Raw genomic sequence first — 15,104 nt, forward strand, 5'->3', positions numbered from 1 at the left:
CTGTTCTGTACAATGCAGTGGTTTTCTTTCTTGCACAACTTTTGTTTTTCCAGAGTTAATAAGTACTTTTTTTTCCTTTTAATCTACTACATATCTCATTTCCTTACTTGACAAAAACTGTGAACCTTAAGAGTCTATCAGTCTTCTTTTCTTCTTGGAGTCTTGCCCTTTTTGTCCTGTCTGGCTTGGTTGCCATCTAGGCTTGCTGGACACAGAAGCGGTTTTAATTTCAGGACACAGGATGGTCTTGTGTCTCCCTTAGGCTAGCATGGCCAGCACTTGGAACTCTCCAGTTCTTCTTGGCCCCAGCCCGGCCTGCACATGTGCCCCTCTGTCCTCTGAGAAGAGCCCCCCGGTGTGAGTGCAGGCTCAGATCATCCGCCATGTGGTCACGGGGTCCTGGGCTCCCTGGATCAGGAGAACGGGGGCGCCTCGGCCAGCGGGCGGGACATGCTCTGTATGGCCCACTGCAAGATGCCCTCGAAAGAGTGCTGCAAGACAACAGGCCCTGGTGGGTCCTCAGAGAGGACTGCCCGCACCGCCCCACCCCGAGTCACATCCTCTGACCCTCTGGGTCCAGGGGAGGGAGGAGGGGCCCTGGAGACTCCTTGTCCAGTGCTCCTCACTGAGCTCAGAGCAGGGCCTCCACGACTGTTCTGCCTCTTGGGTGGCCTCTTCCCTGTGGTGAGGCGGGGCCGGTCCCTCCTCATTCCGCTCAGGGGTCTGATGCTCCAACAGGACTGGGGAGTCCGGGGAGGCCCTCCAGTTCCCCAAATATCTGCCCCGCCTCAGAACTATGACACCCTCATCCAGGGCCTGAGTCACCTGTCCCTCTCAGGACCTGGAGTCTCTAGACATCTGCAGTGTTGGGGGTCTGCCTGTATATGACCCACCGCACAGGGCAGGTGGGTGGGTGGAAGCCTGAAGGACCAGGCTGACACTGAGGAGGCCATGTTGGCCACTTGTGGAGAAGGAGCAACCAGAGGACTCTGTCCTGTAAAACAATGAGGCACCTGAAAAACAGGCTCTTCCCAGGAACCCTTCCTGCTCCTCCTAGGAAGCAGCGGGCTGAGGGGAGAGAGAGGGACAGAGGCGCTGGGTCCAACCTACCCCGGTGCCCCGGGGAACAGGGTGGGCTGCAGCACCGTGAGCGGTGCTGAGAGCCCGTGGCCATGGGCCTCTGGGTCCTGGCTCTGATGACCTAGTGTGCCTGCTGGGAGTGGGAGGGGCCCAATGTGGGGTGGCAGCCCCGGGCTCCTGTGTGGGCATGGCAGGGCCAGCGCCCTCCTGGAGGAGCAGCTGCAGGGGCAGGGACGACCCTGATGTCCACTCTGGGGAGCCCTGTTGCCTGCAATGCTCCTACTGCCCACGTGGGGACTGAGGTCCTGGCTGAGGTGGGGGCAGTGGGGAAGTAGTGGGCATCTCCCAGGCCAGGTGACCATTACCTCACTCAGGAGGGACTCCAGGTCATCCCTGTGCAGAACCGGCTCCTGACCTGCAGAGTCATCTCCCGCCTGGAACCCGAGAGGGGGAAGAGTCAGCCCCACCCTGCAGCTTTGCTGGGAACACAGGAACAGGCTTCCTCAGAGGGTTGGCAGGCCTGGGGGCCAGGGGGCGCTGCCGCCGGCGGGCACAAGAGCAGATTCTAATGCTGAACCCTTGGGGCAGCAGCATGCGGCAGGGTGAGCAGAAGTGAGCTCAGGGCTGCCTGCCCCCAAGGGTTCCACAGGCCTTCTGGGACTTTGGGAACTGGCCAGGAGACCCAAGGCCCAGAGAGAGAAAGTGGGGTCTGGTGCCAGCCGGTCACTGGCCTACGAGCATGCCAGGCCCGTGGGGATGAGGCCCCAGCCATCCCCAGGCTTATGGGTGAGGCAGGAGAGGGCCCCACATGATGCTGAATCATATGAAATTGCTGGGTTTGTAGCTCAAAATTGCTGAATCTCAGCTCTTCCACACTGTCTGGTCTGGTCTGGGAATACAGGCCCCGAGAGGTGGGGCTGGCCCTGGGTGGTGGAGCAGGAGCAACCCAGGGGTCTGCATGGGGACTGTTCCTGCTGCTTTCCCCTGGTGGGAGGGGACCCAGGAAGCAAGGGCCCAGCAGGCTCTATGGTGTCCCTGAATACACCAGTGCCCACGCGTGGGACAGGAGACTTGTAAAACAGCAGGGAGCTGGCCCAGGCCAGGGTTCCCCTGGAGCCCTGGGGGTCAGGGGCAGAAGCACTGCAGGCTCCTGTGTAGGCCTCCTTGTGCATCTGACATCACGCGGGGCATGGGGACTGGAAGAAAGAGCTGCTGGCTGGGACCTCGGGCACTGTGCCCTCTGAGCGCCCTGGCTACAAAAGGCCCCACGTTCTGATTCCGTGGACGACTGGGGTCAGCACCAGATTCGCGGCCTGTTTCAGCCCCAACCCAGGACCTCCTCCCCTGTCCCTTCACCCCTGCCCTGGGCAGCCCTAGGGGCCGAGGGCTCGCAGGCCCTGGGCCAGCTCTGCATCCAAGGACTTCAAAATCGCTATTTTTTTAGGACGTTTCTTTTTAAGTAGATTTAAATTATCAAAAGAGTCGATTTATATGAAAAATACTTTATGAAAATAACTAACACACGGTCAGTGGGTACAGCGTCTCCGCTGAGATGCGCTCCCCTCAAGGTACCGCCCCCCACCCGCCCCCGACCCACTGACCTTGGCCGGCCCAGCGGGCGGGCAGGCGGGGCTGGGGGCTGGCGCTCCCTCCCCGGCGGCGGGGCCTGGGTCTCCGGAGCAGGATTTGCAGTGCAGGCGGGTGCTGGCGGAGGGGAGGAGAGGCCTCTGCGGTGGGGGCCACCGACCCTCCCTCCCCAACCCTTGCGTCCGGGTCGGCCGCGCCACTCACCCCAACTCACCCCAACTCACCCCAACTCACCCCAACTCACCCCGGCCCGGCGGCTCCAGCCGGGAAATGGCAGCGCCAGTGGAAGGCGGCGGCGCAGTGCGCGCACCGAAGCGTGTCCGTCCCGTCCCCGCACACTCCACACCGCGCGCCGAGCGCGGGACCCTGCGCAAGAGCGATAGAGGGGGGTGGCTGGGAACCCGGGCCCTCCACACCCTGCCTCGGGACCACCTCAGGGTTAGATGGCAGGTCAGTCTCCACGGGACCGGGGCGCCCAAGGGAAACTGCAAGGCTGCGCGTGGCAGCTGGAAGATAGTGAGTTTGGCGGCTCCCACATCCCCAGGGCGCAGGAACAACCTCAGCACCTTCAGGCTGTGCCGTGCAGACACCAAGCCCCTGAGCTGGCCCAGAGCCCCTGGGTGGGGGTGCGAGAGGGGCTGCGGAGGGGAGGAGCCATTGGGTCCTCACCGCCTTGCCTTCAGAGGGGCGCCTTGGTGATGTCCCGGCTCCCGAGTTGGGGAGGGTGTTTGGAAGCAGGGCATGTGTCGCCCCTGCTGCACCCCCTCTTCCACGTTCCAGAGCGCCTGTGTCTCCCAGCAGCCTCCTCCATCGTCCTCCCCTAGCCGCTGTGCTTCCTCCTCCCTCCCCAAACCCTGAGCCCCTCTGATTCCTACTCCAGTTCTCTCAGGTTGGAGGTGTGGCTTCACTGTTGGCATAATCCTCTCTCCTGTTTCAGGTTCATCCAACTGCCCTGAAAGTTCCTAGCCCCCTGAAGACAGTGCCCTGCCCCCAGTGCTGCCCCTCACTCACCTGCTGCCCCTCTGGGTTGACACGCATCAGGGAGGGGCACAGGGCAGGAGGGTCCAGCACTGGCGGGGTGACTGTGGGAGTCGGGGCAAGCAGGTGTGTGTGGGCGAAAGTGGTGTCCACAGCAGGGAGTGGCTCCCTGGGCAGGCCTCTCACCTCCTCTCCTGCTGGCCGCAGTCCCAGAGGGGCCTGGAACCCAAGAGTCAGCACTCCAAGGGCCGCAAGACACTGCTCAGCCCCTTCTGGGAGTCAGTGACCCGAGGGACCTTGGAACTTGGGCCTGGGGAAGGGGTGACGTGGTGGGAAGAACCCCATAGTGGGTTCTGGGATGTAGAGACCTGGATGCAAGTCCAGGTTCCGTGGCCCTCAACAAGGTCTTTGGCCCTTTCCCCACCTGAGAACAGGGTGCCCTGTAGCCTTAGGGCCCCAGAGAAAACACTGGGCATGCACAGGGCACGGTCATAGCCCTCAGGGTTTGCTGCACAGAAGGCTCCGAACACCTTTGGAGAGTGTTATCAGTGGTCACAGTGAAGCCCCAAGGGTGCTAGGGGGACGGAGTTGAGGCCCCCAGTCAGAGCAGGGTAAGGGTAGTCTCCCACGCCCTGGACCCTGCAGGAAATTCATGGAGAGTGCCGACTCTAGGGTCAAGTTGATCAGACAGGGGATGGGCCCAGTTCTACCCTGGGGCAGGCCCAATGCAGGGGTGGCCAGGAGGTAGGACTCCAGAGGGGCAGGACACAGGAAGAGGTCACTCAGCCTGGGGGCAGGCCTGGGCATACCGTGGGCTCTGCAGGTGGCTCTGGAGGCCGGTGCTCCTCAGCCTGGGGCAGGCCCTGCTGGACTCTCCCTGGGAGGCAGCATGCGCACCTCCAGGTGCCGCTGCTCGTGTGGCCACCAGTCAGAAGCATGCAAGACAAAGCAGAGACTATAGATGGACTCCCAGATCCACAGGCAAGGGAGGCCTGGCCACTCTGCAAGCCAGGTGGGGAAGTGGGGCAGGCTGCAAGTGCTCCTGAGCAGGAGAGCCCAGACGTGGGATAGACCCCTAGTGGGATAGCCTTGGCCAGCGTGGTCAGGGTGCCCTATGAGTGCTTCTCTGATGAACCCCCATACTTTCCAATGCCCAGTACCCTGCAGTGGTCTGTGCCTGTGTGTCACAGGGTGCTCAGCTGGTGGGCCCCCCTCAGCTGGACCACCCACATTTCCACAAGGCGATGGTTAGGGGCAAAGGGGAGAGGAAGAATGTGAGCGTCGGAGGGGTGGAGGGAGGGCCTGGCTGGACCTTCCTTTCAGAGACAGAAGGGCTCAGAGAGACCCAGCCAGGAGCGCAGGGCAGAGCTGGGCTGGGTTCCCTCGGCCACCCCCCAGACTGCTCTGCTCAGACGTGGACTGAGAAGGCTTCACACCCCACCAAGGTCAGGGTCTCATGGCGTGGTCAGTGACACCAGCCCTTGGAGGTAGTGTCAGCCCTTGGGGACTGGGGCTCTGTGGCCTCTGTGTCCCCCAGTCCACCTGGGAGCAGGACTCTGGGGTGCCTAGGAAGGGGGTGGATGCCCCTAAGGCAAGAGGGGATGGGATGGCCACCTTTGCCTTGGGCCTCTGTGCTTGGGGCATTGCTGCCCTCAGGGGTCCTGTTGACCTGGGTAAACTATGTGGACAAGCAAGGAGGCAGGTGACCTGGTGTGAGAACCCAGGCCCCGCTCGCAGCCAGCCCCTGAACCAAAGCCCCCCAGGAGGGCCTCAACGCCCCCTTGGATCCAGAGTCCTCTGAGTGTCTTCTCATTCAGGGTCAGTGGATGGCAGTCTCCATGATGCCGGGCGACGCGCTCACCTGGGGATTTCTCGCAGTGGTGGGGACAGGCAGGCCAGGTGGAAGGCCCGGGGGCAGCCGTCACAGCAGATCAGCTCCCCGCCGTCCCGGCACACGGCACACTCGTCCTCGTTCTTCTGGCGCAGGCAAGAGTGAGCCATGCAGACCCTGGAGGGGGCACCCTCCCCGAGATTCCCTCCCCTGCAACGGCCCCGCCTGCAGCGCCTCATCTCTCAGGACTCCCAGGGCCCTCCCAGCCTTCTTGCTGGCCCACAGCCTGTCCACCTCTAGGGTTCTAGCTCTGACACAGACCTGCCAGGACATCCCTCATGGAAGAGGCCCTTTCACTCGCGGCCCCTGGGCTCCTGGTGGCCCCCTGGCCTGTACTCCACCCTCAGGCAGCCCCTGAGGAGGGGCCCCAAGAAGTCTCCTATCAGCCCCAGGCACCTGCTGCTCCCTCCCCTGGGCCTCCACCCTCCCGGGCCTCTGCCTGGGTAGGGTGCCTCCTGCGGCCAGGAGTCGGGACAGCACATCCTCCAGGAGCACCAGGCCACCAGGCTGGTCCTGCAGTGGCCTTCACACTCAAGGCAATATTCATGGGCATGGGACAGCCAGGACACTGCTACAGAGCAGGACAGGACTATCCACCCTGGATGCCCAAGGCCAGCAGAGCGCCTGGAACCCAGTGCTGGGATTTGTGACCAAGGATGGCAGACACTGGCCACACCTGTCCACCTCACCAGGAGGTAGTGCTGGGAGCCAAGGACAGCTGGACATCCCTGAGGACCCTCCAGCTCTGCCTGGCAGCAGTCCCGCCACCCGCTAGCCGAGAGACGCTCACTCAGCCTGGGCCAACACTGATTTCAAAAGTCCAAGAGGATCTCACTTTTCAGACTCACTTGAAACTTGTGTTTTATCAGAAAAACCCGCAGCCGGGAAGGGGAGGGGCATGGGGAGGAGATCTTGGCCTGGGCAGAGCTCTGGCCTCTGTGCTTCTGGCACCCAAGTGCCCAGGACAAGCGCAGAGGCCTCGGGGAGGCGTCTCCTCTCACGGCCTAGGGCGTTACCTGGTGCAGCTGGGGCTCACCCGGGAGGGCTGGAAGGACTGGGATCCTCTCTGGCTGCATAATCCTCTGCTCACCTCCACCCTGCAAGGAGAAGAGGCCAAGTGGGGGGACCCTGGGCACTAAGGGGCACCTGTGGCCACTGGCACCAGGTGCGTCTTGACAGCAGCCCCCAGCTGCCTAGCAGAGCCCAGGCCCAAGGGCAGCCCGGTTGCCAGGTGGGGAGGGGGACGGGTTCCACCCCAGCTCCCCCAGGGCCCAGCCTTCCTCAGGGGGTCAGGGCAGTGCTTACGGGGACAGCGCCCTGGGCTCCCTTGGCTCGGACCAGAGGCTTCAGGCCCCCACCACTGCGCGTCTTGCTCTTCCCACCTCCGCCAGGGTCTTCAAACTTGCTGGGAGTGTAGAACTCCCCCCCAACCTGGATGCACTTCTTGGAGCCCCCTGGGAGGAGATGCCAGCTGTCCTGGGCTCACAGCCTCCCACCGCCCAGCCACTACTGGGGGGGGTGTGGCAGAGACGGGCTGCATGAGCTGTGACTTGCTGCCCCTCTGCCACCCCCTCCCATCCCAGCCAAGGCAGGTCCCCACATCCACTCGCACCCAGAGCCTCACAATAGAACCCCATCTGGAAATAGGGTCTTTGTAGATGTGATTGATAACATGAGGTCACCCTGGATCCTAAACCCAATGGCTGGTGTCCTTATCAAAAGAGAGACAGGGAGAGGCCATGTGACACAGGCAAAACCTGGGGTGAAGCCACCACAGCCCAGGGCTACGGGCAGCCCTAGACAGGAGGGACCTCACAGAGCCCGCAGAGGGTATGGCCCTGCCCACACCTCACCCTGGGGGTCTGTTGAGGCCACCAGTCTGGCGGTCATTGTAACAGCCCTAGCTCACTCATACAGGGCCCTTGGGACCACCCCTGATGGGGAGACCAGGGCTGGCATCTGCTCCCAGGCCCACTCTGGCCGTCCTTGGTGTCCATAGCCCGTGTCCAGCTCAGAGAGAACTCTGTGGCAGGGACAGTGGAGTGGATGACGCGATGGCTGGTGGTCTGCCACCAGTAGGCCCTGCTGGGTCCTGGTCAGATGACACACTGGCTCCCGATAGCCAGAAACTGGCTGCCTGGTAGGTAGGTCACTCGCTAGCTTCCTGGGGCTCAGGAGAAGGGCCTGGCCAGGGTGGGGGAGGACTGGACACCTCGTCACTGGCGGCACCAGAGCAGGGATGGAACCGGGGGCAGCAGGATGTGAGGCTGCAGGCCATCCCCAGTGGAGAGTGAGGTAAAACTGAGGGTGTGACCTGTGTCCCAGCAGGACCCATCTGAGGAGAGGAGGTGACCTGGGGCGATGGGCATCCTGTGCTGGGGGTGGCCTGGACCGCTGGCTGGGCAGAAGTCCCTCCCACTCAGGGAGGTTCAGCGTCTCAGCCCCTCCAAAGCCCACGGAGCCAGTGCAGGAAGCTGGCTGCCTCCTCTCTGGGACCACCAGGGAGCAGAGGGGAGGTCCCCGTTCCATCCTGGGACCTGGGGCCCAGCCACCCTCTCCCCACCCCGTGCATCTACCTGACCCAAACACCTGCTGGATGAGGATCCCCTCCACGGCCCCGTGGGCTCCTGGGATGTCCCCAGAGGACACAGCCACAGTTCTCTGGACTGAAGCAGACATGGTCTGAATTCCTGGGGAAGGGACCACCCAAATGGGGGTTGTCGCCTGGAAAGAGGGTCCCTGAACCCCACTCCATCCTGGGCAGCTCTGAGCACAGGGCGTCTGTGGGCTGCTGTCCTGGGCAATGGGAGAGGAGCAGGAGGTTTTCCTCACACATGGGTCTGGGCCTTGAGGATGGGACCACAGGAGGGCGGGGGGGGGGGGGGCTAAAGGAGGGTCCCAGTGCAGGACAGTGTGGAGTCCCTGGAAGGTCACGCTAAAACCCCAGGCGTCCCCTCTCTCGACATGTGCCTGCACAGGTTGGCCCGTAGGGCGGGAAGTCAGGCCAGCCTGGCCCTGCTCCCAAGACAGCCCTTCACGGGTGTGAGCCCTTCCATCCAACCCCAGCCCCCCAGCTCCCTGTTCCCCAGCTCCCTGGGCCCCGGCTCCCTATTCCCCAGCTCCCTGGGCCCCGGCTCCCTGTTCCCCAGCTCCCTGGGCCCCGGCTCCCTGTTCCCCAGCTCCCTGGGCCCCGGCTCCCTGTTCCCCAGCTCCCTGGGCCCTGCCTCCCTGTGTCCCCATCTCCCTCGGCCCTGGCTCCCTGTGTCCCCATCTCCCTGTTCCCCGGCTCCCTGTTCCCCAGCTCCCTTGTATCCCCAGCTCCCTGGGCCCTGGCTCCCTGTTCCCCAGCTCCCTGGGCCCTGCCTCCCTGTGTCCCCAGCTCCCTGGGCCCTGGCTCCCTGTGTCCCCAGCTCCCTTGTATCCCCAGCTCCCTGGGCCCGGCCTTCTCACCGTTCCCCAGCGGGAGGCGCTGTGGCTCCACGTGGCCCTCTGCCTTCTTTGGCTTGGCTTTCACCTGGGAACCTGGAAGGAGAGCTGGAGGCAGGGGGCTTCCAAAGGGGCAGGGGCAGGGGCAATGCTGGTGGCCAGGTGGGAGGGCAGCAGGTGGAGTCAGGTGCTGGCCCTGACTCCCTGTGGGCTCCTTCATGGTACTGGGCTCTGGTTTCCTCACCAGTAGAAAGGAAAACGAGACCCTTCTGCTCCTTTACCACTTAAAAACTCAGACAGACCCGTCCAGGGTATGGCTCTCAGTACCCAGAGTGGCCTCTGCAGCCTGGACAGGCTGCTTCTGTGCCCAGGCAGGTGGGACAGATACTCTGGAGCCAGAAAGGGAGCGGGGTGGGACTCCTAGGGGAGACTGTGACCATGGCCGTCTCCCACTGGATACCTGGGCTGGAGGTGCCCCTTGGGGCCAGGGCTGCTGATGGGGCGGCTCGAGGCTCCTCGGGGGCCTTCCTCTTGACGGGGGGTCTGGGTGGCAGTGCTGAGACTTTGGGGCTCGTAGGAGGCTTCCTCCCCTTCCGGGGCTGGCTGAGGTCCACATCTGCAGTTCATGGGCAGGAGCAGGGTCTTAGAGCCTTTCCTTGGTATGGAGGACAGGACTGGACATCCTCAGAGCAAGGTGGGCAAGTCCTCTGCCTTTGCCTCTTAGAATCCAAGAGTCCTCGAGGGTCACCAGGGGCCCCCCCAGACACCCCGACACACACCTTCCACCTCACACCAGCTGCCCCAGTCCCCCAACAAGGCTGAACCCAACCAGGAGCCCAGCCCAGGGCTGGGCACACCTTTGGGGAAGCTGTCCAGGATGGGCCGCAGTCGACCATAGCGCTCTAGGTTGTAGTCCTTGAAGAGAACCCTCCAGAAGTCCAGGATGGCCGCAGTGTCCTGGGTCAGGAGCCAGGACAGGAGGGCATGGAAGGCCTGGGAGCAGCCCTCCTTCTCCTTCAGACGAAGAGTCTCCTGCAGCAACAGCCAGGTGGGGCCTCTGAGTGCTGGCTGCTCCCCTCAAGCTGGGAGGCAGCCACGGACTGCAGGAGGTCTGGTCATCTGGGGCCCGCCCCCCGCTGCTGGGGTCGGTGGTCCGGGGGCATGAGGCTGAGGGGCAGGGCCACCTGCACCCAGTCCTGGAGAGTTCCCCTGGCTCCTGGGGCAGGTGGCAGGAGGGCTGTGGCTGGGTCCACACCTGGCTTGTGGGCAGGGGGAAGGGGAGGCTGGGAGGGCTAGGGCAGCGATCCTGGGCACTAGTCCTGGGGTCATCTGCTGGCGTGTGGGCGGGGCCCACCTGGAACTTGTCCTCAGGGACCACGTCGTGGTCGGCCAGCGCATGCAGCAGCGGAAAGGTGCTGTCCACAGCCACCGCGATCTCGGTGCGGTACAGTCTCAGGAGGCGGCGCAGCGCCGAGTCCCCAGCAGCCCGAGTCTCGCAGGCCATAGGGCCGGGTGGGGGGTCCCAGGGCTGGGAGGCTGGCAGCCCCTCTCCCCACCACAGTGTCCCTTTGCTTCAGGGTCCCTCTACCTTGGAGTCCCTCTGAGCTCCTGGGCTGTCAGAGGCGTCTGCGTGCCCGCCTGCGCTCCCTGCCGAGAAGCCCCTGTGGTCAGGCAGGGAGAGCTGCCAGCTCCAGAGAGCCCGGCAGGCCCGGCCCAGGGGCTCTGTTATACTGGCCCACCCTGGGAAGGGCAAAGGCCGCTGCCCAGGAGCCAATCAGGGCAGGGGCTTTTGCTGCAAGGATTGCAAATTGGCCTGTGATAAGGGAAGGTGCCCAAGGCAGCCAGGTGCCCGCCTCCTCTCCCTGGAGGGCTGCAGGCCAAGCCCTGGACCTACCGACCTCAGGGCTACTGCCTTGGGGCCTGGTGCAGCAGAGGAGCTCAGGGGAGGGCTCCGGCTTCCTTCTGTCCTGGGTGAGAAGTCAGGACAGTGCCCCTAGCCTCTTCTGAGCTGGCCAGACATGGTGGCACCTCCAAGTGGCACATTGAGAAACGTCCACGGGGGTCGGTGCTAGATGGGGGCACTGACCCCCGGGGACCTGCACACTGGTGGACGGTCCCTCCTCAGTGTTCCAGGTCTGGGGCTGTGGGGATCAGGTGGAAGGCCCCAATTTGATGGAGGAGTGGGGTGGGCTTTTGAGCTTTGCCCTCCCTGGGGTGACTCCGGGCAAGTCCACTCCTTCTCTGAGCAGCAATTGTGAAGAAACAAGAGGTGGACACAGGCCACCCTCCTGCAATCCCAGTGACTGGGAGGGAGGCTGGGGCCAGAGGATCGCAGGTTTGACGTCAGTGAACCTCAGCAAATTAGAAGATGGGTCCTCAGTGAAGGGAGAGAACAAAGGAGAAAGGGAGGAGGGAGGAAGGAGGGAGGGAGGAGGAGGAGGAGGGAGGGAGGGAGGGAGGAGGAAGGAGGAGGGAGGGAGGAGGAGGGAGGGGGGAGGAGGAAGGAGGAAGGAAGGAGGGAGGAAGGGAAGGAGGGAGGAGGAAGGAGGGAGGGAGGGAGGGATGAAGGAGGGAGGAGGGAGGAAGGAGGGAGGGAGGAGGGAGGAGGAGGGAGGGAGGGAGGGAGGAGGAAGGAGGAGGGAGGGAGGAAGGAGGGAGGAAGGAGGTGGAAGGAGGAAGGAGGAGGAAGGAAGGAAGGAGGGAGGGCTGGAGCCAGAGAACCTTCCGGAGTCTGGGCTGGGAACAGGCCCTTTGCCACCCATCCCAGGGCTCTGAGCCCAAGGCCAGTGCTGTGGGTCGTGGCTGTGGAGCTGGGTGACGCCCTGCACTGTGCCTGCCGCAGACACCCGCGGACGCTTGGCCATGGCCCACTGGGCTGCCCCTCCGAGAGCAGGTTCTCCTCCACAGCCGAGGCGGAGGCTGCTGCCTGCTGGCTTTCCTGCCCTCTCCTCTGGCACACGGGGTAAAAGTGTTCAAGCATGAGCTGAGGCCACTCAGACCCCCATGGCCTGTGGCTCCTGCCCGTTCTGGGACTTTCTGCTCACTTTCTGGAGTGTGTGCCCAGGTCTGGCCGCAGCGAAGCTCACTAATGGGATCCCTGGGCCCGTGGGCTCCAGAGCTCACACAGGAAGGCCCACGGGCCGCGGTGTGCTCAGCCCGGCCCCCTCCGAGCACCAGCACCCCCTAAGGCCACCCCCTCAGCCTGGTGGACTTTCCCTCCCAGTGAGGAGGCCCCAGCCAGAGGAGCAGACAGAGGAGAACTGGAAACTGCCGCCAGGTCCGGGTCTGCCTGGGCTCTCTGGGAAGCCCTGGCCTCCTGCAGGTGCGGCGGGCCGGGGCCTGGAGCCTATTTTAGTGGGCAGGTGCCACCTGGCCTCCGGTTGGAGGTCAGCACAGCGGGCCCTGTAGAATTCTGGACTTTCCACTCCCCTGTGGGGGTTTCCGCCACCCTAACGGCAGGACTGGAAGCCTCCAAGGCCGTGTGGAGGAGGCCTCGGTGACCCAGACCACAGTGGGCACACACGAGGGGCCTCCATGGGACGGGGCCTCCATGGGACGGGGCCTCAGGTCTTCTGAGAGGCCCCAGAGCAGGTGGGCTGCCATGGAGCCTCCGTTTCCTCACCTGGGGGAGAGGTGACAGTATGAAGGGACGGGAGGTCCCACCTGCTCTTGTCCCATGAAGAGCAGCTGCTTCAGGGCTGGAAGGGAAGGCCCTGAGGTCCTGGGGGTTGGGGTGGAAAGCACCAAAACACCCCTGGGAGCAGGCAGGGAGCAGGCAGAGAGGAGGCAGGGTGGAGGCCAGGGTGGAGGCCAGGGTGGAGGCCAGGGAGGAGGAGGGAGGAGGCAGGGAGGAAGCCAGGCTGGCCTAGGGTGTGAATGTCAACAACATGTATACTAACTTCAGATTAAAAATAGGAAATAAGGGTTGGGGTTGTGGCTCAGTGGTAGAGCGCTCGCCTACCATGCATGAGGCACTGGGTTGGAAACTCAGCACCACATAAACGTAAAATCAAGATATCGTGTCCCCCTAAAACGAAAAATAAATACTAGAAAAAAGAAAAAAATAATAAGAAATATTACAATGCCAATCAAAACAAAATAACTAGGAATAAAGATAAAAAGAAATCTGCAGGGCTCTTTTTCTTTTTCCTGAAGTATTGGGATTGAACCCAGGCAGACTTTGGCACCAAACTACAGCCCAACCCTTCTCTCTCTCCCTCTCTCTCTCAACCCTTCTCTCTCTCCCTCTCCCTCCCTCTCCCTCCCACCCACCCTCTCTTCCTGGTACTGGGGATTGAACTCAGGGGCACTCACCACTGAGCTATACCCCAGCCCTATCTGGAATTTTATTTAGAGACAGGGACTCACTGAGTTGCTTAGTGCCTCGCCACAGTTGAGACTGGCTTTGAACTTGTGATCCTCCTGCCTCAGCCTCCCAAGCCACTGGGATTACAGGTTTGTGCCACTGTGCTTGGCTTTTATTTTATCTTGAATCAGAGTCTCACTAAATTGGTGAGGCTGGCCTCAAACTTGGCATCCTCCTATCTCAGCCTCCTGAATCCCTGAGCACTATGTTGCTCAGACTGGTCTTAAACTCCTGGACTCAAGCCCTCCTGCCCTCAGCCCCCAGAGGAGCTGGAACCACAGGTGCATGCCACCTCACCAGGCCAAGCACTCACGTTTTTATAAAAGAAGAAGGAAACAACAGTCCTGGACTTAGCTTCTCAGAACACAGGTTATTTCTTAACGAACTAGACAGCAAACGCAATTCCAATAAAATCAACAAGGACACTTTTGTCTTTAGCATGGGATTCTCACATTCTTGTGGAAAACTGCACCAGATAGCCCGATGCAGCAGAGAGCAGGCAAGCGCAGCAGGAAGGGCGCTGAGAGGGGTCTCTGACCCAAGCTCGCCAGGGCCTGGCGGGAGGCACTGCCTCTGGAGGCTGAGAAGGCGCTGAAGCCTTCCACAGCAGCCTCCCCAGAAGACGGGGCACCATCCTGCCAGCACCAGCAAACAGCCCCCCCCACACACACAAAGGGTCTCGAGGACGGGAAGAGAAAATCAGGCTAAGATGCTAAAAGGAAATTAAGGTGAGTGTGCCCATTACCTCGGGGTGGAGAGACGGGAAGAGTGGAAACCATGGGAGCAAAGAGCAGCACAAGGCATATGTCCATTTAAACACCACAAGACATTAAAAGGGTTGACAAGCTGAAGGAAGTATTGGTGACACGGATGTCAGAACTATATGTCTTAGTGTCTTTACTACAAAAAGAGCACTTTCAAATCAATAAAAAAAAAAAAAATACCCAAGGGCTTAAAAAGAAGAAGAAATAGAGAAGACAGACTTAGTTTATGTGTGTGTTTGGTTTTTGCTGGGTATTGAACCAGGGGTGCTGTACCACTGAGCTGCACCCCCAGTCCTTTTTTTAAATTATTTTTTACTTGTTCTTTCTAGATATGCATGACAGTAGAGTGTATTTTGACTTATTTTTTATAAATATTTTATTTTCTAGTTGCAGATGGACACAATATCTTTATTTTACTTTCATGTGGTGCTGAGGATCGAACCCAAGGCCTTGCACATGTTAGGCAAGCGCTCTACTGCTGAGCCCCAGCCCAGCCCATATTTTGACTTATCATACATACTGGAGTATAACTTCCCATTCTCGCTGTACACGATGTGTTTCATATATGAACATAGGAAAGTTTTGTCCGGTTTATTCTACTGATCCCCAGTCCTTTTAATTTTTTATTTTTTGGGGGGGTACTGGGAATTGAACTCAGGGGCACTCAATCACCGAGTCACACCCCCAGCCCTATTCTGTATTTTATTTAGAGACAGGGTCTCACTGAGTTGCTTAGGGCCTCACTTTTGCTGAGGTTGGCTTTGAACTCGCCATCCCCCTGCCTCAGGCTCCAGAGCTGCTGGGATTACAGGCCTGCGCCCCTGTGCCTGGCCTGAGACAGGTCTTTCTACGTGGCCCAGGCTTGCCTCGAACTTGCATCCTCCTCCCTTGGCCTCCCGTAGCTGGGATCACAGGTGAGCACCACCTAGTTGGAACTTAACTTTATTCCACAGCACAGAGGCTCGGGGGCTGGATCCAACACCATCTCTAGGGCTCTACTTTCCCAGTTTTG

At 61.3% G+C, this 15,104-nt stretch overlaps 1 protein-coding gene across 1 annotated transcript; it reads right to left on the reverse strand.

The window, feature by feature from the left end:
* Positions 1–413: 413 nt before the first annotated feature.
* Aire (autoimmune regulator) lies at positions 414–10,466 on the reverse strand. The gene is made up of 14 exons (XM_077110434.1): positions 10,317–10,466; positions 9,820–9,994; positions 9,423–9,578; positions 8,987–9,058; positions 8,113–8,226; positions 6,842–6,990; positions 6,553–6,633; positions 5,507–5,622; positions 4,455–4,554; positions 3,679–3,864; positions 2,912–3,033; positions 2,682–2,784; positions 1,446–1,514; positions 414–491 (listed from the first exon to the last, which is right to left on the reverse strand). Exons 1-14 carry the CDS (start codon positions 10,464–10,466, stop codon positions 414–416), a joined length of 1,671 nt encoding a protein of 556 aa, XP_076966549.1.
* Between the last annotated feature and the right edge of the window lie 4,638 nt (positions 10,467–15,104).

The sequence above is a fragment of the Callospermophilus lateralis genome, chromosome 10 (assembly GCF_048772815.1).
Source record: "Callospermophilus lateralis isolate mCalLat2 chromosome 10, mCalLat2.hap1, whole genome shotgun sequence".
Taxonomy (NCBI): Eukaryota; Metazoa; Chordata; class Mammalia; order Rodentia; family Sciuridae; genus Callospermophilus; species Callospermophilus lateralis.